This window comes from Nyctereutes procyonoides, unplaced genomic scaffold, assembly GCF_905146905.1.
Source record: "Nyctereutes procyonoides isolate TBG_1078 unplaced genomic scaffold, NYPRO_anot_genome, whole genome shotgun sequence".
NCBI classification, from domain to species: domain Eukaryota; kingdom Metazoa; phylum Chordata; class Mammalia; order Carnivora; family Canidae; genus Nyctereutes; species Nyctereutes procyonoides.
Window position 1 is genome coordinate 54,634,929 of NW_026575047.1, and position 26,233 is coordinate 54,661,161.

At 42.2% G+C, this 26,233-nt stretch overlaps 1 protein-coding gene across 3 annotated transcripts in view; it reads right to left on the bottom strand.

Annotated features, from left to right (window-relative positions):
• The window catches only part of OTUD7A (OTU deubiquitinase 7A), a 391,545-nt gene that overhangs the window by 70,866 nt on the left and 294,446 nt on the right, over positions 1 to 26,233 (bottom strand). For all 3 annotated transcript variants that reach the window (XM_055326737.1, XM_055326738.1, XM_055326739.1), the window contains 2 exons: positions 19,388 to 19,570; positions 14,040 to 14,258 (listed from right to left, as the gene is read on the bottom strand). In XM_055326737.1, coding sequence (XP_055182712.1) covers positions 14,040 to 14,258; positions 19,388 to 19,570 — 402 coding nt within the window. The remainder of the gene's footprint in view (positions 1 to 14,039; positions 14,259 to 19,387; positions 19,571 to 26,233) is intronic.

Below are 26,233 nucleotides of genomic sequence, written 5' to 3' on the forward strand. Positions count from 1 at the left end.
GTAATACAAAAGTAACTAGAAATATTTAATGTACCTTCCATTTATTTAGAAATCAGAAAACACCTCCAATAATTTGTGGGTCAAAGAATAAATAAAAATAAAAATAAGAATATTTTGAACAAAAATGTTACATTTCAAAACTTGTGGAATGTGGCTAAAATAGTAATGTGAGGAAAATTAATAATTTTAAACCCTTGTGAGACAAAAGAAGAAAGGTTAAGAATTAATGGCTTAGCTATTCATCTCAAGAGTTAGGAAAGAAACAGTAAATGAATCCAAAGTACAAGACAATAATATAGATCAGGAATTAGTAAACTTTGGTCTGTTGGTCAAATCTGGCCAGTGGTCTATTTTTGTATGGTCTGAAAACTAAGAATGACTTTTATGTATTTTAAAGGTGCGTGTCTGTGTGTGTGTGTGTGTGTGAGAGAGAGAGAGAGAGAGAGAGACAGAGAGAGAGAGAGAGACTGGGGGTGAGGAGAAGGGTGTGTGTGTGAGATGGAGAGAGTAGGAGATAGGGAGGGAGGGAAGAAGGAGTGTGTGGAGAGATCAGGAGAAAGAGAATCAACATGTGACAGAGACCTTATGTGACTGGCAAAGCCTAGAAATATCCTTAAGATATGAATAAGAAAGAAAGGCATTTTCAGACCAACAAAAGTAGAGAATTAATTGCTATTAGGCCTGCACATAAAAACAAAACCAAATCATATCAAACCAGCATGGTATAATAAGTCTAAATCTGTATGTACCCAATAACATAGTTTTAATGTATATGAAACAAAAGTTGATAGAATTTAAGGAGAAATAGAGGAACGTATGATCACAGGGGAGCTTTAATATGCCCCTTTCAGTAGCTGATAGAACAGGTGGAATAAAGCTTAGTTAGGGAAGATCTGAACAACAAAAATCAACAACAACAACAAACAAACAAACAAACAAAAACCAAAAATCAACAAAATTGATATAGTTAACACACATAAAACACTATACCTGAGAAGGGCAGAATTCAAATTTTTTTCAAGTGCATAGGGAATATTTTCCAAACTTCATCATATGCTGGGTCATAAAGCAGTCTCAACAAAATTTAAATGTCTGAAATTATTCATTGTATATTCTCTGACTATATAGAAGCTCGAAAAAATTTAAATTTCATATTTTCTTAGACATTAAGCAATATACTTCTTTTTTTTTAAAGATTATTTATTTATTCATGAGAGACACACAGAGAGGGAGAGGGGGGCTGAGACACAGGCAGAGGGAGAAGCAGGCTCCATGCAGGGAGCCCGATGTGGGACTCGATCCCGGGGCTCCAGGATCAGGCCCTGGGCTGACTGCGGCACTAAACCACTGAGCCACCTGGGCTGCCCAAGCAATATACTTCTAAATAATCTATGAATCAAAGAAAATTGCAAGAGAAATTAGGAAATATTTTATTTTATTACTTTATTTTTTCTAAAGATTTTATTTATTTATTCATGAGAAACACAGAGGCAGAGACATAGGCAGAGGGAGAAGTAGGCTCCCAGTGTGGAGCCCAAAGTGGGACTCAATCCCAGGACCCCAGGATCACGATCTGAGCCAAAGGCAGATGCTCAACCACTGAGCCACCCAGGTGCCCTCAGAAAATGTTTTAAATTGAATGATAAAGAAGAATAATCTATCAAAAAATTGTAATATTCGGCTAAAGCGCTGCATAGAGAGATACTTATGGCTTTAGAGATGTGTAGCCTTATGGCACACTGCCAAAGAAGATATAATGGCATTAGCTTCCATTTCACGGGCCAGAAGAAAGAGTAGCATAACTAACCCAAAGGAAGAAAATGAAAGAAAAAAAAATAAGGAACAGCGATTAAGGAAACAGGAAATAAATGTACAGTAAAGAAGCCAAGAGAGCCCAAAATAGATTCTTCGAATAGATCAGTACAATTCCTAAGTCTCTAGCAACATTATTAATGAAAATAAAAGGATATTACTAAGTATCAACATTGGAAGTGAAAAAGGAGGCATCATCCCAGATCCTGTAGGCATTCAAAACCAGTGAGCATTAACAACCAGAACTCTAGACAAGAAGAGCCAGTTGGTACATCCACTGAAAACTGTTATAAAGCTAACCTTGTATAAAATCCCAATACCCAGAAATACCACTCCTAGGTATGTATCTGCAGAAATATATACATGTGTTCACCAAAAACATGTATGAGAATGTTCACAGCAGCACTGTTTACAATAAAATACTGGAGACTACCCAGATGTTCTGGACTGAATGTTTGTGTCTCCCCCCAAAATTCACACGTTGAAGCCCTTTTAGTAGTATTTGGAGATGGGGCCTCTGAGGAAGTAATTAAGGTTAAATGAAGTCATAAGGCTCTGGTCCTAATTTGAAAGGATTAATGTCCTTATAAGAGACACCAGAGAGTTTGCTCTTTGTCTCTGCATGTATGTACTGAGGAAAGGTCACATGAGGACACAGTCAGAAGGCAGCTGTCTATAAGCCAGAGAGTCCTCACCGAAAACTGAATTGCCTGGCAGCTTGATCTGAGACTTCCAGCCTTTAGAATTGTGAGAAAATAAATTTCTGATGTTTAAGCCACCTAGTTTCTGGTGTTTTGTTATGGCATCCTGGTCTAAGAAACCATCAACAATATAGCGGATAAATAGTTTATCATATATATGCATACATTTCTGTACCAGATAACGATGAGAATAACTATAGTTTTGCTTAATAACATGAATGAATATCAAAAGCTTAATAGTAAGTGAAAGAATCCAGAACTTAACCCTTTCATGATTCCATTTATATTAAGTTCACATAAAGGCCAAATAAATCTATATTGTTAGAAGTCCGTTTTCTTGATCTGAGTTTCTTGACAGGAGACTTTGTTGTGGAATGTGTTTTGTTCTGCACTTAATTGTTTTCACACTTTGCTGTATGTGTGCTGTTTCCATAAGGAGTTAAAAAAAATGAAAGGGTGTTGAGCGTTGCTCTGGAGACTATTGCAAGAGCGAGATAGCTGGAAGCCACTGGCACCTGAGAAGATACTTTGAAAGCAAAAGAAAAGGTCCAAGGGGTTAGATTACTGAGAGCTGGTGCTTGCTGGATGAAAGACCCTTGGAAAACTCTCCTTTGCAAATATTTCCACTCCACATTATTTTTCCCATAAAATGCAAGTGTTCCTGAAATATGGAATAGGCAGCTTCAATAAACATAAGACTACAAGGTCTATAAAAATAAGACTAAGTCATAAAATCACTAATATATACTGTCATTAAAATATACTTCAACATCAAATTTTTTCTGTTTCTACACAGAATTATTGATAGACTGGTGTCTTATAGATCTAGTCATCATCAATTTTATTTTACCACTTTTTAAATCATCTGGAAGTTCTAAATCATCTGGAAGTTCTAACCTTTGACATGTCACTTTCTTTTTACTTTTTACTTCTAATATCTGGATTACTAAATGGAATCCCTTTTGGTGGTTTCTTTTTCATCACAGACAAAAACGAGAACAGTGACAATAGTGATAATGAATATTTTTTGATTGTATGGGATCTGCTCACCAGATACATCACATGAGCTTCATTTCTCTCTATATAATGAGACTCGGATCAGTTACCACATGTCAGAATGAGGAGTGTTCAATGCAAAGATTGGGGACTGTTGTAATTTGTGGGGCCTCCTTCACTTTGTCTCCTTGTTGGATGTTTCTGCTCAATGCCATAAGCAATATGTCCTTCTTTGAGTGACTTTGCTGCTTGACTTATATTTGGCCTCTGAAAGAGCAATCCCTTGGAGATTTTCTCTGGTATTGGTGATTTTCTCTTTTAAGAGAATCAAGAAATCATGCAGTTATTATTATTCATTTAAATTTTTATTTAAATTCAAGGTAGTTAACATGTACTGGAAAACTGGTATTAGGAGTAGAATTTAGTGATTCACCACTTACATATAACACCCAGTGCTCATCACAAGTGTCCTCCTTGCTCCCCAACGCCTAGTTAGTTCATCCCTGGCCCACCTCCCCTCCATCAACTCTCAGTTTGTTGTCTATCATTAAGAGTCTTTTATGGTTTGTTTTATGGTTTGCTTCCCTTCTATTTTTTCCCTTCCCCTATGTTCATCTGTTTCATCTCTTAAATTTCACATATGAGTAAAATCATATGGTATTTGTCTTTCTCTGACTGACTTATTTCACTTAGTGTATATACTCAAGCTCCATTTGCACCATTGTAAATGGTAAGAAAGAAATCATGCAATTATTATTTGGAATGGAAAACTCAGCAGAAAATAGCCTGAGGGAAAAAGTTACAGTTTGCAGTGTTCTAAGCAAAGCTGAGGAGGTGTCCTGGAAAGGGTAGGGTGGGAGGTACCTAGATCTGGGTTCTGACGGGCTCTGCCATTTTACAGGCTGGGTGGCCACAGGGGGTGCTTCTCTGAATCTTCTCTTCCTTACCCATAAAGTGGAAATCATATGGACAGCTGATGGGAGATGCAGAAGTAATTATTACTGAATAATGCACTTAGTATACAATAGATGCTATGCAGATATGTGATGGCTATTATTATCAAAAGCATAGTATTGTAGTGCCTACCCCCACCCTACTCCATATAATCATATTTTTCAAGAGAGCCCAGTAAGAAGGCTTGGTTTCCTAGGTGGATTCAAAACATGCTGTTTTACATATGAAACCATCAAGAGTGGGATTTATCCGAGACACTTGGGATTTAATCCAAATGAAGTGCCTAATAATGACACATGAGAAAGCTGGGACCTTTGACCATAATATATTCTACATGATTTAAGATCCCATTCTGGATCTTTAGGCATAGGGGAATAGTCAAAGTGCAAATAACAACATTGCATCTGTCGTAAGTAGACTTCTCAGGTAGTGTAAGATACCCACCTCTTGGTAGGGGGAATCCCCTCCTCTTGAGTGCGGATGGGATGCCACCCCCATGATTAGGTTACATTTTCTGGCAATACAAGGGGTTTTGTAGAGGTAATTAGTTGAGTTTTCAATTTACCTGACAGGGAGATGATCCTGGGTGGGCCTGATATAATCAGGTGACTGCTTTAAAAAAGGATTTGGTGGTCAGAGAAGCATAAAGTCAGAGAAAAAAGGGAGGAAAGGGGAGAAGTGAGGAAGGGAGAGGAGGGAGAAGAGAGAAGAGAGAGATCATCTTGCTGGTCTTGAAGAAGTAAACTGGCGTGTTGTGAAGAGGGCCATGTGGCAAGCACCTAGGTCTCTAGGGTAGTCTCCATTTGCTGAGAGATTCCCCTACCAAGAGCTATCAAGCTAGCTGGAACCTCAGTTATTTAATTGCAGAGAGCTGAAATCTTTTTTTTTTAAGATTTTATTATTTTATTTATTTATTTTGAGAGAGACGGGTGGAGAGAGGCAAAGGAGAGAGACAGAGAGAGAGAGAGAGAGAGAGAATCTCAAGTAGATTCCATGCTGAGCATGGACCCTGACATGGGGCTCCATCCCATGACCTCAAGATCATGACCCCAGGCAAAATCAAGAGTTGGACACTCAACCAACTGAGCCACCCAGGTGCCCCGCAAAGAACTGCATTCTGACGACAACACAAAGCATTCAGAAGTAGATCTCTCCTAGTTGGGCCTCTAGCTGAAGACAACCCTGACAACTGGATTTCAGGCTTGAGGGACTCTGATTGGAGGACTTCGCTAACAGGTACATACTGCTGATCCACAGATACTGTGGGGAAATAAATTTGTAGCTGTCAAATATGTGGTAATTTGCTGTGTAGCAACAGAAAACAGATACAGCATCTTTTAGCCAGAGTTCACTCAAATAGGAATTTTGTCTATTTGTTTCATGTTCCCATCCTGGGAGAGTTTACAGGGTGTCTAGAATGCACCTGCTTGTGTGTGAGTGCACAGTGCTGAGGGGAGCATGCGTGAACAAACATCTTCAGTCACAAGGAAAGCAGAGAACACTTTGGCCCAGGGCTGGGAGTGTGTGCACACCCAGTAGAGGATGAGCAGATGGAGTGCAGCTTGCCAGAGACCTGTCCTGGACAGGACATTTGGTGAGGGACCCAAACTTCACCCTGTCCAATGGTTTCTTAGTCTCAAGAAGCCTGAAGCATGAACAATTAACATGCATGGACAAAAAAGTCCCTTTGATTCAATTCCACTTTGACACCTCTTTAAGATGCCTAGAAAACAGGGGGAGACTGGTGGGCAGGCAGGTGGAGGTGTGCAGCTTTCTCAAGGAACACTTTCTTCTTAGAACCCTCACTGCCTGGAGCCTGGCATGTCTCTGCTCTTACGGACACTTCTAAACCTTCTCTCCTTCTTCAAGACATGCAGCCTCTTGAGAATCTGCACGAGTAGGCTTGCTGTTCATACTTCCCCTGCTGCTGTTGTGCCAACTTCAGGTCACTGCCTCTTGGTCCCTGGAGCCATCCGCCCTGGCACAGGGACCATTTTGCCACCCTGTCCCCAGGCATGCTTAATCCTTGTCTTCAGGTCACTCTTTTTTTTTTTTTCAAGATTTTACTTATTTATTCATAAGAGACACACAGCAGAGCCATAGGCAGAGGGAGAAGCAGGCTCCCTGTGGGGAGCCTAATGTGGGACTTGATCCCAGGACCCCTGGATCACAACCTGAGCTGAGACAGATGCTCAACCACTGAGCCACCCAGGTCCCCTTCCTCTGGTCACTTTAAACATTTCATCACACACTACCCCTGTCATTCAGGTTTTCTCTTGCAAGTGTCTCTCCTCTCTGGACCACGTCTCCTCTGTGTGGGGCCAGGGCACAGGAGGACTGAAAATGCACTTAATTGACCCAAGATGTGTGGTTTCAGCAGCCCTAGCTGGTAGAAGGACTTAGAGAAAGCATGACCTTCTTCTTTTTTTTTTTTTAAATGCAGAATGGTTTTTATTTTTTTTTATTTTTTTATTTTTTAATTTTTTTTAATAAATTAATTTTTATTGGTGTTCAATTTACCAACATACAGAATAACACCCAGTGCTCATCCCATCAAGTGTCCCCCTCAGTGCCCATCACCCAGTCACCCCCACCCCCCACCCTCCTCCCCTTCCACCACCCCTAGTTCACCTTCTGATCCTGAGGGAGACAGTGGCATTGCTTTATTTGCATAACACTGAGCCTGTCTCATCAGGCCAGGTGAGGTGCCCTTCCCAGAGAACAGACACCATGGAGAACAGACACCATGGCTTTTAGGAGCCTCTTTGGTAGGATCCCATTCTCATCCTTCAGAACTTCCAGAAGATAGATTTTTTTTTCTTTTCCTGTTCACCTCATGAATCCAATGTAAATAGTGCTATCTCCCTCCAATTATTAAAAGCTTTCCAACATTCTCAGCAACCTGAGGCTTTATTATATAAAACATGGAAAGCATCTGTTTTATATAAAACAGAAAGTTTCAGGGTGGGAATGCCACCGGAAAAAGTGGTCATTTTATACAATTTAGATAATGTTCTTGTCCAGATTCTCATTCTTACTTCCCTGTCTTCCTGTATGTCCACTTTCTAGAAAATATGTCATAGGATTGGTCACTGCTGTTCCTCCTAAGCCAGGGAGAGGATGCTCTGGAAACCTGCACATGTGTTAGATATCTTGTTATCCTCAAGCACTTAAACAGTGATTCAGTACATTAACTGCTCATTTACCTCAAATGGGGCACACCATGAAGGCATGCTCGATGAACAGATTCTGGTTCCTGTCAGATCCCAAGCAGCTTTGCTCTCCTGCTCCACCCTGGGATGTGGGCTGCTTTCCACATTGCTGTGGTGGGGTATTCCGGGACTCTGACCCCAGGAGAGGAGCCAGGTGTAAATTCGCCAGCACAGCCATAAATCAGCTTCCTTCTGGAAGGAATCTTGCGCATCCAGAAATTATCTTTCATCATGAAGGAATCTCATCTACCTAGAAGTAATCTTTCTGGGTCTGAGAATTAATGCTATCTTAAATGGGGCATCTTTCCCTTTCAGACTACCTTCATTCAAATTTCTTCTAGGGGAATGTATAATTTTCTAAATCTCACTGTAGTCCACATATTTAGTCACATATGGAAGGTGACTGAATCCTGACAAAATTTAGTATGTGGCCAGAGGGATGGAAGCCAATGCTTAGTGGTTTGATTTCAGTTGGCTTCCAGACGTCAAGACACAGTCGAGAGCATTCCTAAGACTATTTGTCAGATGTGACCACACTAGGAAGATGACCCAGCTATGATAAATGCCAGTGCTTTCCAGCCTCTGGAGAGCCAAAAATGGCTCAGTGCCATTCTAACATCTCCATCCAGACTCAAGTTGGGATGCCCAAGATTAAGGCATTCTTCACACAAGCAATGTGATTAGGAACATGGTACAAAATGTCTACGTCTAGCTTTGACAGAGCAGTCATTCAATCTCCTCACACAATAACTTCACTTAAGAACAGAAGACAGATGAACAAACGTGGAATTGGCACTGCGAATAGAAAAAAAAAAACTCAAAACTTGACTGCCTGTAGAGAAGAGAATCACAGGTGAACTCCGTTGAGGGAGGCTGGTGGTATTACGGGTGAGGAGCTATTAGTCACTCATTCTGCCTTTTCTAAGCAATGTTCCTGATTCATACACGATAATGGGACCAATTAACTTAGCTTTGTAACAGATGGTTTCCACACAGTTTAAAATAAGATGTCATTTTGCTCATTACCCATGAAGACATGGAGATGAAAGAAAATAAAATGTGACAATTCTCTAGGGGCAAGATTAGTACCTCTTGCCCTAAATGTGACCCTGTGATTTCTTTTAACATCACTGCCCTTATGGAGCAACCCCACCCACCCATGGTCACTGATCCCTCTTTTCTGGGCCTTGCTGTGCTTCTGCAAGTCCCTCCTCTGAGACTGCAATGTTTTGCTTTGGGTCTGTCTCCCTGGCATTTCTGTCTGGCTCCAGACCCCCTCATCCACCTGGTATTCAACACAGAGCAGAGCTGTGCTGGGGGTGCAGTGGGAGGTTGCTACGAAAGCTCACCTCCTCCCCAGGGGTTTCTTCTCACACTGCTAACTCCTCATCTATATCCTTAACTCAGGCTTTTCCTGACCTCCAGACTCTCATGTTCAACTGGACAGCCATGTCACAAGTCTCACCAGGATCTCTGACCTAGCCTGCCCCTCTTGGTCCTTCCACGGCCTTCCAAACCTGTCTCCCAGGGGTCTGTGTCTCCCTATGGTACTGTCATCTACCAGCATGTTAAGGAAAGGCAACATTTTTGGGGTCATGCTTGACTCAGCTCTTTCTGCCACAGCCCCCATCTAGTCCATCAGCAAGTCCTCAAAACAGATTCTGCTTCAGTATCTAGCTGCTTCTTGTTACTTCCACTGCTAGTTCTACAGTGCTGGCAACCCCTCTTCCCCTGAGCTAAAGCAGCTACATCCTCCCTGCTCTTCCTGCTTCTTCTCTTGCCCCCTTGGAGTCCATTCTCAACAGATCCCAGAATGCATCAAAAATGAATCTTGACATGTCACTCCTCTGCTCAAAACCTTCCCAGGACTGCACATCTTACCTACAGTTAAGCCCAAAAGCTTGCAATGGCTCTCTGGGGCCCTAGCTACCATTCTCCTGCCTTCCTTTCCAACTCCTCCAGCCTCTGCTCCATCTGCTCCTTTGCCCAGCCTTCTGTATGTAGTGTGCAGACCTCTGAAGCCAAACCCCCTCTGCCGGGAACACTGGAGCCCAATGTCTCCATCTCTCCCTTCCCCCTGCCCTCTGAGACCTGCCATAGACTCCTTCATTTCACCTTGTATCTCCTACTTTCCTTCTTACCCCTTCCAGAATGGTCCTCACCGCCTCATTTCACATTTATGATCTACCTTTTATTTTCTTTCTTCCCCACTAGAATTTAATCTCTGGAAGCACAGGAATTTCACCTGTATGGTTTATAGTCATGATCCCAGCACCTGGAATAGGTTGTTTCATGGGAGCCCAGGGTTGTGTTGGGTGAACTGGTCTTTGTTTGGCAGCTGTCAAATATCTCTGACTGTAAATGTAAGAAGGTGAGGCTCAAGAAATCCAACTAACTTGGCCAAGTTCTCAGGTGACCTGGGACCCGGCCAGGTTGGGCTGAATCTGAAGTTTTGAGACATCTGCACATCTTAACACTTCTCAGGCAGATTTGTTTCACTCTGATTACCCTTCCATGGAGCCAAGACTCAACACCACAATTCAAAGGGGTCCCTAATATTTTTTGGCATCCATATTTCAGTTTTTCAGGCAAGCAGTAACTGCTCTATTACACAAATATACCTCTGACCTCTGGGTTCACAGACTCGCTGAAGCACTGCACACCATCTCGACCGCAGTGGTAGGCTTCTGGATGAGGCACCAGTAGTTAGTTACTCCCCAGACCTAGAGACCTGTCATCTCTGAGTCTTCTTACATGTAAATGAAGAAGATAACTGAATTGAGCAATGTATGGCTTCTTGTATTTTCCATGGAAGGTAATCATTACAGAATGAAAAGGCATTTTTCCTTCATCTCTCAGGGGGTCAGCGTTTGTATGTACTGAAGACTCAGGCCTTCTGTTGCCCTCCAGATGGTCATGGGGTGGGAGGGAGCAGGTTGTAGCCTCCAGGGATTTAAAGCTTGGGAGAATGGGTTCTGTAGGAGGTGAAGACTGGTGCCCCCCTCAAATAGATGGGATGCTCCAGGCCTTGCCAGACACTGAGAGAGTAGATCCAAGCCCCCGTGATGGACCAGGGGCAAAACCAATGGAGTGAAGTTCATTTCATTCCCAATTTTCTGGACCCCACAAGCCCCAGATTTTGTAGAGTCCCAAGGGCAGGAAAAGCCTTCCACTCTGAGACCCTATGACAGACATGATATTTCCTTCCCAAAACAGCGAAAATTATGCCTCGAACAAGTGGATTTTTTAGACATCTATATCAATCTCCCGTGTTTATATGTGCACACATATATATATCGACAGCTTATCCACAACTATCCTGAGCATTAAATTACTACAAGGAGGAATTCACACTTTATACCTGGCAATACTGAGCAGCTTTCTCACATCTCTGTTTTATGGTAGAGCTCTGTCTTCCCTATGGGAAGACACCGTCAATGGTGGAGCCTGATGGTAACAACAGGAGCACAGCCTGTGTGGGAGAAAATAAGGCCATCTCCCAGTGGGCCATACTCATCACCCAGATTGGGTGGGGGACCATGTACGGCTCACCTGACACCAGCCAGGTCCCCACCAGAATCCAGGCACAGATAGGGCCTGAGGGATGATCTAGTCTACACCCCTGCTTGGCTGTTGAGGAAAGAAATCAAGAGAATTCATATGGATGATGGGCTGGGTCAGCTCTGTGCTGAGGAAATGAACACATTTATTCTTTATGCCTACAGTGTTTTTCAGTTCCTCATTTCCTTGTGCTAGGCAGAGCCCTGGTGTTCAGCTCTTGCTGCACCGGGGGCAAGCTCCTGAAGTGCAGGTCAGCCTGCCAGCCTCCCTAAGGCTTTCTGCAGCATGGATGGAGTGCTTTCCCAGCGTTGGGTGGGGATCCCTGTTGCCTATTCTCTCCATCCTCTTGGCATGTGACAGAAACAGTATTGGTGAATTTAGTGTCTTCACTTGGTAAGTTTGAATTAATTAAAAGGTGCTCCAAGACTGCATGGTTGAGTAAAATAGTTCCCTTTAAAAATACTAATCCAGAAGGTAAGATGTGATAAAAATTTTTTTTTTTAAATTTTATGTTACAGAAAAAGTAACAGAAAAGATACTATAAAGAAGTAGAGGATTTTGCTAAGCATGGTAGGGTCAAAGGAGGAGGTGATCATGGTGGCAGACAGGGACACTGCACTCTTTATCAGGACTCTACCTTCAAACGAAGCAGCTACCATTACTGGTGCTACTAGCCATTGTCAGGACCTAAGGTCATAAAGTGCCAGCCGGGTAGCATTCAAGAGAAATTAGCTCATGAAACTCTTTTCTTTCTTAACCTATACCAAATTCCCCCTTATGTATGGATAGTTAATCCTTTGTTTAAAATCTCTTATCTGAATTATTCACATAGAAGCATCTTTAAAAGAGCCAACTGCCATAGTGAGTGGTTTAGGATTACTGCTCATCCAGGCAAATTGTTTTATGATTGTTGATCAGTCAGGAACCCTGAGATAAGACAAAATAGGTCACTGTCAGTCTTTGGGTTGCATTGGATGCTTTGTAGCCGCTGAGGAAACAAGTTATCTGTAGTCACAACATCAGATCCAACAAGTTACTGGGAGTGCAGAACCTGTTCTCAAACCAAGCATCCATGGGTGAGGCTCCCCTGAGTCCTGTGTCTGAGACTGATCACCAGGCTGCCCAACACAAATAAGGTCCCACTAATGACCATCCCTTCCTTTGTCTATGTAAATTTTGTGCTTTCCTTCTTGGAGCAGGTGGATGAGGATGTTTCCTGGATTGTTCTACAAGAAATGAGATGAAGCCAAGTATACACAGAGGCTTGGATCTGGTGAAAATACCCAAGTGTCCACTTTCTGGATGTTTTCCATTTGCCCTGAAGATGTGTACTCCCTATACTCTGCACCCACAGGGCAACTTGCATGAACACCAGTAATGGGCTCTCTGCTCTCTGCCCTTCTACTGGTGAGAGGCACTGGTTAGAGCCTGAAAGGTGGAGGAAGAAGGTGGATGGAGTGTTTATTTTTCCAGATTTTTTTTATCCAAAAGCCACACCTTCTATAAGTAGTTTTTTTCTATCAGCTACTTTCATCATTTGCCCTTTTGCTACCAAGATTGGTAGGAAATGACTGGGCCATCTGCCAATGTCAAGATCATACCAGCTGTAGATCTTCTCTTCAGTCTTCTGCAACATTCCAAAGGCTTGAGCATTTTTATTTGTGTCTTGGCTAAGAGCTGAGATAAGCCCAATTCCCTGACAGAGCAGCACTAGCTGGGAAGGCCGGAACACTCCCTCTCTTTGTTATGCTCAGCCAGAGGATCCCCATCCTGCTCCCCTGGGATCTGCCACACAGGAGCACCTCCATGTGCCAGGCCTTTGGAAGTGGAGGTTCTGCTCTGCTGCAGTAGGGAATAGCTGGCTGACAATGGAATCAGAATCAGAAAGACTTGTTTTCCAGCCTGACTGAGTGAGGACACACTCCAAATGCACTGATAACCCACACTGGCAGGTGAGGCCCCATGGGAGATGCATGCTGTGCCTGAGAAGGGCATAGAGTCTTCTGCATGCATGTCTGAGAAGCCCCTGAACACGTCGTTTTGCAAAGATATATAATGAAAACGGTTATGAGTAAGGTAGCATATTTGCTCTGTCTTAGGAAGAACCTACATCTGCTTTAGACATTTGTTTTGAACTAATTATTTTGTTCTTAGGGATTCCAAAGAAGACAGGTCTGACTTGCTCCCCACATCTCCTCCTCATTGGGATGTCAAAGGAAACGCTAAGAAAAAAGGAGAGAGTGAAGTCAGGGTTGTGTTTCTCTAGCCTAGAGGCCAGGAATTCTGGGGGGCAGGAGATGACAGCCACAAAGCACATGCCATTTCATATTCAAGTAGCTTCACCGGGCTGTAACCTGTCTTCCCATCTTTGCAGGAAAACTGAGGCTCAGGGGGGTTACATAACTTGCTCATGTCCACAGGAAGTGATAGGGCCTCCTATTTTTCTCAAAGTTAATGGTCTTTCTTACTTTTTGTTTGACACCCACGGGAGGTTTGGATGGAGACAGGAGAAAAGTAAGGCAAAGCCACAGAGAGTTCTCTTTAGAGAGGACTGGCCTAGCCAGGTGGGATCTGAGAACAAAGGGAATAAACTCAAGAGGTCTCAACACCATGCTGTCATGGAACCCTACCAGCTGGTGCTAGGCTGCGGCAGAGCTTGTCTGCAGAGTAGGCGGGTTTGCTGCAAGCATCTAGAGTCTGAGTTGAACACACTTGAGTCAGACAACATGCCTCTCCCTTGCTCATTGACCTAAGTTAGGCCAGCCTTACTTGCTCCCTGAGCCTGCTGGGGCCAAGAACTCACCTGCTTGCTCCAAAGCCACCATGGTCGCCTGCTCGATCAAGTCCCGTTCAATGAAGCTCCTGAAGTCTTCGCTGTACACGCTCAGATCTGGCAACTGGAATGTGTAGATGGGCATTTCCAGGGGGAACTGCTCATTGTTGCACTCACTCGCCACGTGGGACCGGGCCAGAGAGACGATAGCAGAGCTGGCGTGGGAAATCCCCCGGGAAAGTCGCTTTTCTGCAGTGGGGGGAGGAAGGACAACCACAGGAACTGAGTGCGGTGGGTGTGTGGCTCTGTGAGCATGCATCCACACAAACGTGCATGCACAGATATGCTCACACACACACAGGCACACACACACATTCACCCGCACACCTGTCACTCTTCCTGCAGGCCTCCCTGCTGCTGAGCTAACATTACCACCACCTGGCATATGGCACTTACTCACTCTGAGTCATGAAACCATTCAGAAAGAGGCGAGCTGCAAGTCTACCATACAAGTACACATCAGCATCTTGAAAGATCACCAGTTTTGCTTTTTTTGGTCTTAAGTTACATCTGATTCAGTTCAGCAGAGCTGCCCTCTTCAGAGCTCTAAAGGCCACATGCCAGACTGCTCTTTGTTTTATACATTTACATACTTAAAGCAAGAGGCAATTGGTTCAGGCTTTCCCCACATGGCTTGAATCATAGGAGAGGTTACTTTACTAAAGTTACTTTGATAAACATATCCCATGTGACGATGCTCCAAATACAAAAATACGAAGCCATCCCATCTGCTTCTCTTCTGTCTCAGTTTGCCACTGTCACAAGCACTCAGAAGTGCTGGTCTACTCTGGTCTTCTTCTGCCTGGATTTTCCAGCCAAAGGGTGAAAAATGCAGTACAGAATTCCTCTGATGTATGTGATGCTCCCCTGTTAAGAAGTTAATCATCATGTGATCTCAATGCCTCAGCAAAAAAAAGTGGATGCCTTTGTTCTCTTAGTGCTGTAAAAGCATACTTGGTTTTTTAAAGTCCTGCTCTTAATAGCTAACATTCATGATAATACAAGAATTCTTAAAGGCATGGTGTTAGGGGGAAGTTTTCTTTTTACAATCAGTATTTGTAATAATGGAAAATTCTTCTAGCAAGGCAGAAGTCTTCTTTTAATTTGTTCAGGAAAATAAAATTCAAACCAGTGTTTGAATAGGTGTTGTGTAAACCCTGTGGCAAATTCCTAAGTGTATCCATTCAGGTCATGAGGACTCCCACTTCATTTCAGATTAGCCTGCTCACTCATTAGGCTCTGCGCTCATGCTGATGCTGCTCTGAAGCATGCCTCTGCCCACCTGTGTTCACAAAAATCCCACACTCATGCCTTCATCCAGAACAGGAGCTTCTTACTTCCCCAGGTGCAAGAGCAATGGACAGAAATGACGTTCAAGTAATTTTGCTACAGGAGACTAAAAACAAGAGGATTTTGATCCTGGGGTAAGCTGGTTTTAAATTTAAAGTCCATTCTGAGAAGCCTCAAGTACCTGTGCATTAACAAGAATGGTGAGTCTCACAGAGTATTTTTTTTAAATTTTTTTTATAAATTTATTTTTTATTGGTGTTCAATTTGCCAACATATAGAATAACACCCAGTGCTCATCCCATCAAGTGCCCCCCTCAGTGCCCATCATCCAGTCACCCCTACCCCCCACCCACCTCCCTTTCTACCATCCTTAGTTCATTTCCCAGAGTTAGGAGTCTCTCATGTTCTGTCTCCGTTTCTGATATTTCCCACTCATTTTTTATCACAGAGTATTTTTAAATGAGTAGTTTTGATTCATCTTCAGTTGGATTCCAAGACCATGATGACTAGTTATTTTGTATTTTGAGGAAAGGCAAAGAGAAGTTAAACCATACTGGTCATGAGAAAGGAGAAATGAAGCGCATAGGTCCTGGCTTGTCTACCATTGGGGATAGCTCCATTGCTTTCTGCATGTGGTCCATGTTCTTGAGAGCAGGGGCAAAGGAGACTCCAAGTCCTTCTGCCATGTTCTCCAGGTCTCACAAGCCCTGCTGATGCCTCACGTCTTGCTACAGACTACTGTTTCTGTATCTGAGAAAGTAGAACTGCCCCATCCTTTGGGATCTGATGGAGATGGACATCAGGTGTTCTTTAACACCCGAGGTGCTATGTGATCCCATGGTCCACTGGGCAGACTCACAATGCTGTTCTCAACAGTTGGAAACTCCTGGGCAGGGTTATCTGTACTCCTTCAAGGCTTATCACTTAGTACCTATTTGCCAGTTGATGAGATTTTATTAGGACCTTATCTTTTGTCAAATGATAACTGTGAGTAAATAAAGAAGTTAATGGTTGTCTACACAGGCAACAAAATGAACCTAAATGTGATTGAGGACAAGCAGCAGTAGAAAGGGAGAAGACGATACTAAGGAACATGTCTTCTTCAGGGTAAAATGTAGTTGTTAATAAATTTTAAAAAATGATAGGAAGAAAACATAAATACAGGTTTTCATAGATTAGGGGTAACTATAACATGAAGAGAGGTAGAAAGTATAACTTTCAAAGCAAAATAAAAGTTTAACTAGCCAGAGAAGATAGGAAAGGTGGGGCACCTAGATGGCTCAGTTGTTTAGGTGTCCAACTCTTGATTTCAGCTCAGGTTATGATCTTAGGGTCATGGGATCAAGCCTCATGTCAGGCTTCAAGCTCACTGGAGAGTCAGCTTGTCTCTCTCCCTCTGCTCTTCCCCCCACTCACACGTGCTTTTTCTCTCAAGTAAATAAATAAATCAATAAAATCTTAAAAAAGAAGAAGATAGGAAAGTAGAAATATACACCAAAAAAGCATGGCAAGTAACACGTAAAGTAACATAAAGAACTACAGATATAACAATAATAACATTCAAGTAAATGGATTAAATTCACTGCTCAAGTGACAGAGACTCTTGGATTAGATAATAAAATAATGTCTGATGACAAATTACATATAAGAATCACATTTAATAAAAAAGCATAAGGGAAGTTTAAAAATAACAGGAGACAAAATTATATTCCAGGCAAATCTGAAACAGCAGAAAGGCAGGATAGGGCTTTAATATTAAGTAAAACAGACATAAAGATAAAAGTCATTATAGGGGACAAAGAACCATTCTATATATCAGTAATAACACTGGAACAAGTGCCCTGACAATTATGAGTTACATATATACCTAACAAGATGGCCTCAAAACAAGAGAAGAAACAAACAATGTGCATTAATGTTTCTAACTCCATTCTGGCTCTTCTAGACAACACAGTAAGGATAAAAGAATAATCCAAGATATAGGTTCCGGTGTGGTTGAATAATAAGACTGAGCTAACAAAAACAAAGACGACTTTCATATACAATAGTTTAGAGGGTTGACCTAATGCAATAGGATGGGAAATGAAATTCCTTGTATAAATAGTAAGAAGAATTTAAATTATTTCAGATGTTATGATTATATATACTTAGAAAACCCAAAATATTCTCTTAAAAAGGATTAGTATTATCAAAGTATTTATATAAATTACTACATAAAACATAAATATGTAAAAAGTAAGTCGTTTTTCTCTATGTCTAAAGCCTTAGAATCTGACTACATGGAAAGGCATATTTAATGTTCTTGGGTGGGAGAACAATGTTGAAATAAGCCAATGATTCTCAAAATAAAAACTTAATCCAATTCCAATCAGAATTCCAAGCTTAAGGTTTATGTGGCAGAATAAAATGCCTAAAAATAGTGAAAGGATTTTGGAAAAGAATAGCAGTGAAAGGAGTTGCCTTAACAGGAAGTGTCCTATACGAAGCTACTAGTTAGGGTAACAGGATGGGTGACCACACAGATTGACATATACAGTCCAGAAACAGATCCAAATATACTTGAGAATTTAATATATGGCAAATTTGGTGTTTTAGAATGCTTTATTCAATAAATGTGCTAGAGTAACTCACTCTCAATCCAGAAGAAAGCAAGACTAGATTCCCCCCTATCACAAAATCTCAAATCAATCAGAAGACCTAAGAACAAAATTCTAGGCAAGTAACACGTATGTAACATACTTGCCACTGAAATATAGGAACATATTTCAGTGACTTTGTATTCCAAGATATCTTCTAAAGTGAGGAAGGACACTTGTCAGCTGTGAATGCATAGACATTTCGTATGGCATTATACTCTGTAAACAAAGTCGTAAAGCAAATGATACATCAGGAAAGACATACACACATATAAAAATATGTGTTCATCGTCTTAATCATGAAGAATGCTACACATTGATCAGAAAACTGAAGACAAATCAATCAATAGAGAAGTGGGTAAAATATGGGAACAGGCATGTTGCAGCAGGGGAAATCCAACTGGCTAACAAACAAATGAGAAGATGAAAGCTGAAATAAGACACCCCTCTTCACCCTTCATAGTAGAAAAGCAATGTAAAGCCATCCCAGAAACGTCCAGTGATGGCAAAAGTGAAGGGAGACATCTCGTTTCACACATGGCAAGCAGAAATGGATTTGGGAAAAGAGTCCTGGAATTATTGAATTAAAGATACACAGGTATTGGCACAGCAAATCCACTTTGGGAATGTTAACCTATAGAGATAAAAGCACTATTATGTGAGATCACAGGTATAACTTTTTAGCTAGTAGTATCAAAAACAAACAAAACAGACCCCCCCAACCCAGAATAACCATTAATAGTAAAAATTATTGTAGGCTCTGGAGTAAAATATTGAGACTCTACTCATAATTTAATGTTCAGTGAAACAAGTGTTTGAGAAGCGTTATGTGCATTCGGCTCTGACACATTTTGAAGGAGCATAGAGAAAGCCGGCAGGAGACAGACCAGGATGTAATCATTGGTTATTACATCAGTGAGATTTGAGATAAGTGGAGAAGAAAACTGATATTTTCTTTATATATCTTTGTACTGTTTCTTTTATCACAATAAACACACCTGACTTCTGTAATTAAGGATAGACAAAATGGAGCCAGTGGGACAACGAACACTGATGATGAATAGATCTGGAGACTGTGTTATGTAGGAAATAACAGAAGAGACTAGTGGTGTTTGGCTTGGAGAGACCAGGACTCCACGAGAAGTGCTGGTCTTTAACCACGTGGGGTCCTTGGGAACTAGACTCCTCTCACTTTTCTGAGGCAGAGAGAGGAGCCAGAAATGGAAACTGCAATGCACATTTCAGCTTGATGCAGGGAGAGCTTGATTTGCCTGCAGCTGAGAGGTGATGACCCTGCTCTTCTTTGCACCCTCCACCCCTCACTCCTGCTACCCCATGTAAGCCATGGCACCCTGGGGAAGCTGCTTCTGGGCTCAGCCCCTCACCAGGTACCTTGGGCAATGTCGTCTTGTCTCTGCAGGCAGGGCCGCTCCACCTTGTGTCCGGGTTGGGGTGGCTCTCGCTCTGGCTGCTTGGAGCACCTGCCCTCATTGAACACATGTGGCAGGTTGGCTGTGTGCACTTGTCGGAGCTGCTCATAGTCACTCAGAGCGGCTGTCAGGTCCCAGTTTTTGCCTATGGGCAAGAAATGACAAGAAATTACAAAATTAATGATCTCATTGTAGGAAAAAACTCTGCAGGGAGGGTTCCTCATCAGCACATTGACTAATGAACCTTCCACCAGTACTGCTGAAATTTTTCAAAGGGGTAAAATGGCCAGACGTGTAATCTCTAAAAGTAGAAGTTCACACCTGTGACTGATGCCCACCTGAAATACGTGACTGTATTTACTCTCACCACCTTTAGATTCACATACACACATTTCAAAACATGACACTCTTAATTATCATGCCTTCCTTCACCTTTTTGAAAAATCAAGTTGTAGAGCTTACTCTCTGAGAGAAGCAAAACATAAGCTAAAAGAAAATCAATAAAAAGAATTACCAAATATTCTTTAGGCTTTTGCTTACAGGTTTACTTCTCTTTTTAAGCTTAATATGGGAAAAACAGAAGCTTAGGAGACATTCCCTGTGTAAAAGCCTTACTAGGAAGCAGACTTCAGAGCTCTGACCCTGAATTGGGTGAGATGCTAGTCAGGATTGGGGTCCTGGCCTGGGATAGCTCTCAGCGGGGCCACTGGGAACTGAGATCCCTGTGGGGTGCTAAAGGGGACTCTTTGCAACACTAGGGGAAGCTGTTGTAGGGGCTGGAACTCTGGGGTTCTAATTCTGGGTCTGGGTAAATGGACTTCTAATAGAGGCACGGAGGCATTGGACACTGCATCTGATTCATCAGGCATCATGAGATTTTTAAAGACAAAGAATTAAAAGGCAAGATTTCATTATAAAGAGCGAATAAAATCTTATCCTCTCCTGGTTAACTTTGAAGTGCAGGTATCAACCATATTGACCTAATTATATGCTGAATTATGTTGTATCTACAATATAATGAATGAGGCTTCAAATGTATAAAATAATATTGGGGTGTCTTTTTTTCCCTTCCACTTCTAGTGCAGACTTGATACTATCAATTGTCACAGTTAAATTATATTGTACAGGCATTGGCAATTTAATCACATATTTCTTTTTTCTCCATAGTTAACTAACAAAGACACAATAGCTGCATATTTGCACCATCTCAGTGTTTAAGAGGAGCAAAATAACCTGTCTGGATCACACAACAGAAAACATAGCAGGAGCTGATGTTTTTGTAAATAATAAATATGGGGTATTGGTGTAATGCAGTCTGATTATCGTTAGTAGTAGAGGTAGAGGTCATGGCCATGGGGCTGGGGTGGTGGCAATGACAGGGCTGGTTTTGGGAAAGGAAACTGAAGCAGAAATATCAGAACACACTTGTTCTTACATGGGACTAATAATCACAGTGTACAAATACTACCTGTATGATCAAAACATCATTATATCCAAGAAGAGAAAGATGAGATCCTGCCTTTAAGGAAATTATGTCTTAGCAGGGGTGATAACTTGAGTGGGCACCCAGGCATCTCTGAGGGGGGCAAATGCCCAAGGGAGGGTCAAACCTTGACCAAGCACGTCAAGGAGAGGGGAGTTCCAGTTCCTCTCACAAAATGCAGACATATCACTATGGATGTGTCTATTAGCAGTAACATCAGCAGGATGAATTCTGATTGTGAAGAGGGATGAGAGGGCAGAGAAGCAGCTCAAATGGGGAACCTGAGGAGCTCCAGGTACAGCCAGAGGTATTCTCATCTCCAGGACCCAGTAGGGGACAGGGACTATTCTGGCACAACACAAAGAGAAAATGATGCACAGACTGATTACAGCATTTACTGGCAACCCCTCACTTTGCTACATTACAGTGTTTGCACGTGGACCCTCCAATCTGGTTTCTTCTACTGAGTTGCATCTCCTCTGTAGGGCTGCCTGCACGCAAAAACTAGTCCTGGCAGAGCTATGGACCCTAATCCTGTTGGGGGGCACTGTAATGGGGAGCCAACACACTCTTGCCTCACTGTGCTTCTACCCAGTGCAAAGAGTCTCTCCTTTTTTTTGTATATATATATATATATAAATGTATATATATATATATATATATTTATTGGAGTTCGATTTGCCAACATAAGGCATAACACCCAGTGCTCAACCCGTCAAGTGCCCCCCTCAATGCCCATCACCCAGTCATCCCAACACCCTGCCAACCTCCCTTTCCACTACCTCTTGTTCATTTCCCAGAGTTAGGTGTCTCTCATGTTCTGTCACCCTCACTGATATTTCCAACTCATTTTTCTCCTTTCCCCTTTATTCCCTTTCACTATTTTTTATGTTCCCCAAATGAATGAGACCATATAATGTTTGTCCTTCTCCGATTGACTTACTTCACTCAGCATAATACCCTCCAGGTCCCTCCACGTTGAAGCAAATGGTGGGTATTTGTCGTTTTTAAAGGCTGAGGAATATTCCATTGTATACATAGACCACATCTTCTTTATCCATTCATCTTTCGATGGACACCGAGGCTCCTTCCACAATTTGGCTATTGTGGACATTGCTGCTATAAACATTGGGGGTGGGATCCCTGGGTGGCGCAGCGGTTTGGCGCCTGCCTTTGGCCCAGGGCGCGATCCTGGAGACCCGGGATCGAATCCCACATCGGGCTCCCGGTGCATGGAGCCTGTGTGCACATCCCTCTGCCTGTGTCTCTGCCTCTCTCTCTCTCTCTCTCTGTGACTATCCTAAGTAAATAAAAATTAAAAAAAAATTTAAACATTGGGGGTGCAGGTGTCTCAGCGTTTCACTGCATCTGTATCTTTGGGGTAAATCTCCAGCAGTGCAATTCCCAGCACCATTTATTGAAGAGACTGTCTTTTTTCCAGTGGATACTCTTTCCTGCTTTGTAGAATATTAGTTGACCATGGAGTTGAGGGCCCATTTCTGGGTTCTCTATTTTGTTCCATTGATCTATGTGTCTGTCTTTTGCCAGTACCACACTGTCTTGATGACCACAGCTTTGTAGTGCAACCTGAAATTCGGCATTGTTAAGCCCCTGGCTTCAGTTTTCTTTATCAATATTCCCCTGGCTATTCGGGGTCTTTTCTGATTCCACACAAATCTTAAGATGATTTGTCCCAACTCTCTGAAGAAAGTCCATGGTACTTTGATAGGGATTGCATTAAATGTGTCAATTGCCCTGGTAGCATTGACATTTTCACAATGTTAATTCTTCCAATCCATCAGCATGGGATATTTTTCCATCTCTTTGTGTCTTCCTCAATTTCTTTCAGAAGTGTTCTGTAGTTTTTAGGGTATAGATCCTTTACCTCTTTGGTTAGGTTTATTCCCAGGTATCTTATGCTTTTGGGCGTAATTGTAAATGGGACTGACTCCTTAATTTCTCTTTCTTCAGTTTCATTGTTTGTGTATAGAAATGCCACTAATTTCTGGGCATTGATTTTGTATCCTGTCACATTGCTGAATTGCTGTATGAGTTCTAGGAATCTTGGGGTGGAGTCTTTTGGATTTTGTATATACAGTATCATGTCATCCGTGAAGAGGGAGAGTTTGACCTCTTCTTTGCCATTTGATTGCCTTTTATTTCTTTTTTTTTTTATTTATGACAGTCAGAGAGAGAGAGAGAGAGAGAGAGACAGAGAGAGAGAGAGAGAGAGAGAGAGAGAGAGGCAGAGACACAAGCAGGCTCCATGCACCGGGAGCCCGATGTGGGATTCGATCCCGGGTCTCCAGGATCGCGCCCTGGGCCAAAGGCAGGCGCCAAACCGCTGCGCCACCCAGGGATCCCTCTTTTATTTCTTTTTGCTGTCTGATTGCTGAGGCTAGGGCTTCTAGGACTATGTTGAATAGCAGTGGTGAGAGTGGACATCCCTGTCTGGTTCCTGATCTTAGGGGAAAGGCTCCCAGTGCTTCCCCACTGAGAATGATATTTGCTTTGGGCTTTCGTAGATGGCTTTTAAGATGTTGAGGAATGTTCCCTCTATCCCTACGCTCTGAAGAGTTTTGATCAGGAATGGATGCTGTATTTTGTCAAATGCTTTCTCTGCATCTAATGAGAGGATCATATGGTTCTTGGTTTTTCTCTTGCTGATATGATGAATCACATTGATTGTTTTACGAGTGTTGAACCAGCCTTGTGTCCCGGGGATAAATCCTACTTGGTCATGGTGAATAATTTTCTTAATGTATTGTTGGATCCTATTGGCTAGTATCTTGTTGAGAATTTTTGCATCCATGTTCATCAGGGATCTTGGTCTGTAATTCTCCTTTTTGATGGGGTCTTTGTCTGGTTTTGGAATTGAGGTGATGCTGGCCTCATAGAACGAATTTGGAAGTACTCCATCTCTTTCTATCTTTCCAAACAGCTTTAGTAGAATAGGTATTGTTTCTTCTTTAAATGTCTGATAGAATTCCCCTGGGAAGCCATCTGGCCCCGGACTCTTGTGTCTTGGGAGGTTTTGGTGACTGCTTCGATTTTCTCCCTGGTTATTGGCCTGTTCAGATAATCTAGTTCTTCCTGTTCCAGTTTTGGTAGTTTGTAGTTTTCCAAAAATGCGTCCTTTTCTTCTAGATTGCCTAATTTATTGACTTATAGCTGCTCATAATATGTTTTTAAAATTGGGGATCCCTGGGTGGCGCAGCGGCTTAGCGACTGCCTTTGGCCCAGGGCGTGATCCTGGAGACCCGGGATCGAATCCCACGTCGAGCTCCCGGTGCATGGAGCCTGCTTCTCCCTCTGCCTATGTCTCTGCCTCTCTCTCTCTCTCTGTGACTATCATAAATAAATAAAAATTAAAAAAATTGCTTGTATTTCATTGGTATTGGTGGTGACCTATCCTTCTTCATTCGGGATTTTATTTATTTATTATTTTTTTAATTTTATAAATTAATTTTTATTGGTGTTCAATTTACCAACATACAGAATAACACCCAGTGCTCATCCCGTCAAGTGTACCCCTCAGTGCCCGTCACCCATTCACCCCCACCCCCCGCCCTCCTCCCCCTCCACCACCCCTAGTTCATTTCCCAGAGTTAGAAGTCTTTATGTTCTGTCTCCCTTTCTGATATTTCTCACACATTTCTTCTCCCTTCCCTTATATTCCCTTTCACTATTATTCATATTCCCCAAATGAATGAGAACATACACTGTTTGTCCTTCTCCGGTTACTGTGGCCAAGTTCAAAAAGGGTGTTGCCTGAGTTCTCCTCTGGGATTTTGATGGAATCTTGTCTCACATTTAGATCTTTCATCTATTTTGAGTTTATCTTTGTGTATGGTGCAAGAGAGTGGTCCAGTTTCATTCTTCTGCATGTGGATGTCCAATTTTCCCAGCACCATTTATTGAAGAGAGTGTCTTTCTTCCAGTGGATCGTCTTTCCTCCTTTATCGTATATTAGTTGACCATAAAGTTCAGGGTCCACTTCTGGGTTCTCTGTTCTGTTCCATTGATCTATATGTCTGTTTTTGTGCCAGTACCACACTGTCTTGATGAACACAGCTTTGTAGTACAACCTGAAATCTGGCATTGTGATGCCCCCAGATATGGTTTTCTTTTTTAAAATTCCCCTGGCTGTTTGGGGTCTTTTCTGATTCCACACAAATCTTAAAATAATTTGTTCTAAGTCTCTGAAGAAAGTCCATGGTATTTTGATAGGGATTGCATTATACGTGTAAATTGCCCTGGGTAACATTGACATTTTCACAATATTAATTCTGCCAATCCATGAGCATGGAATATTTTTCCATCTCTTTGTGTCTTCCTCAATTTCTTTCATAAGTGTTCTATAGTTTTTAGGGTATATTTTGAGAACCATTTGAATGGTAAATGGTTCTCCAACCTTTTATTTTCAGGTTGTAGGTGTCCTTCTGTCTAAAATGAGTCTCTTGTAGACAGCAAATAGATGGGTCCTGCTTTTTTATGCAGTCTGAAACCCTGCGCCTTTTGATGGGGTCATTAAGCCCATTCACGTTCAGAGTTACTATTGACAGATATGAGTTTAGTGTCATCATGATATCTATTTAGTCCTTGTTTTTGTGGATTGTTCCACTGAACTTCTTCTTAAAGGGGAGTTTTAAGAGTCCCCCTTAAAATTTCTTGCAGAGCTGGTTTGGAGGTCACATATTCTTTCAGTTCCTGCCTGTCTTGGAAGCTCTTTATCTCTCCTTCCATTTTGAATGAGAGCCTTGCTGGATAGAGTATTCTTGGTTGCATGTTCTTCTCATTTAGGACCCTGAATATATCCTGCCAGCCCTTTCTGGCCTGCCAGGTCTCTGTGGAGAGGTCTGCTGTTACCCTAATACTCCTCCCCATGAAAGTCAGGGACTTCTTGTCTCTTGCTGCTTTAAGGATCTTCTCTTTATCTTTGGAATTTGCAAGCTTCACTATTAAATGTCGAGGTGTTGAACGGTTTTCATTGATTTTAGGGGGGGATCTCTCTATTTCCTGGATCTGAATGCCTGTTTCCCTTCCCAGATTGGGAAAGTTTTCAGCTAGGATTTGTTCAAATACATATTCTGGCCCTCTGGCCCTTTCGGCACCCTCGGGAACCCCAATTAAACGTAGGTTTTTCTTCCTTAGACTGTCATTTGTTTGCCTTAATCTGTCTTCATGGTCCCTTAATTGATTGTCTCTTTTTTCCTCAGTTTCCCTCTTTGCCATTAACTTGTCTTCTATGTCACTCACTCGTTCTTCCACCTCGTTAACCCTCGTCGTTAGGACTTCTAGTTTGGATTGCATCTCATTCAATTG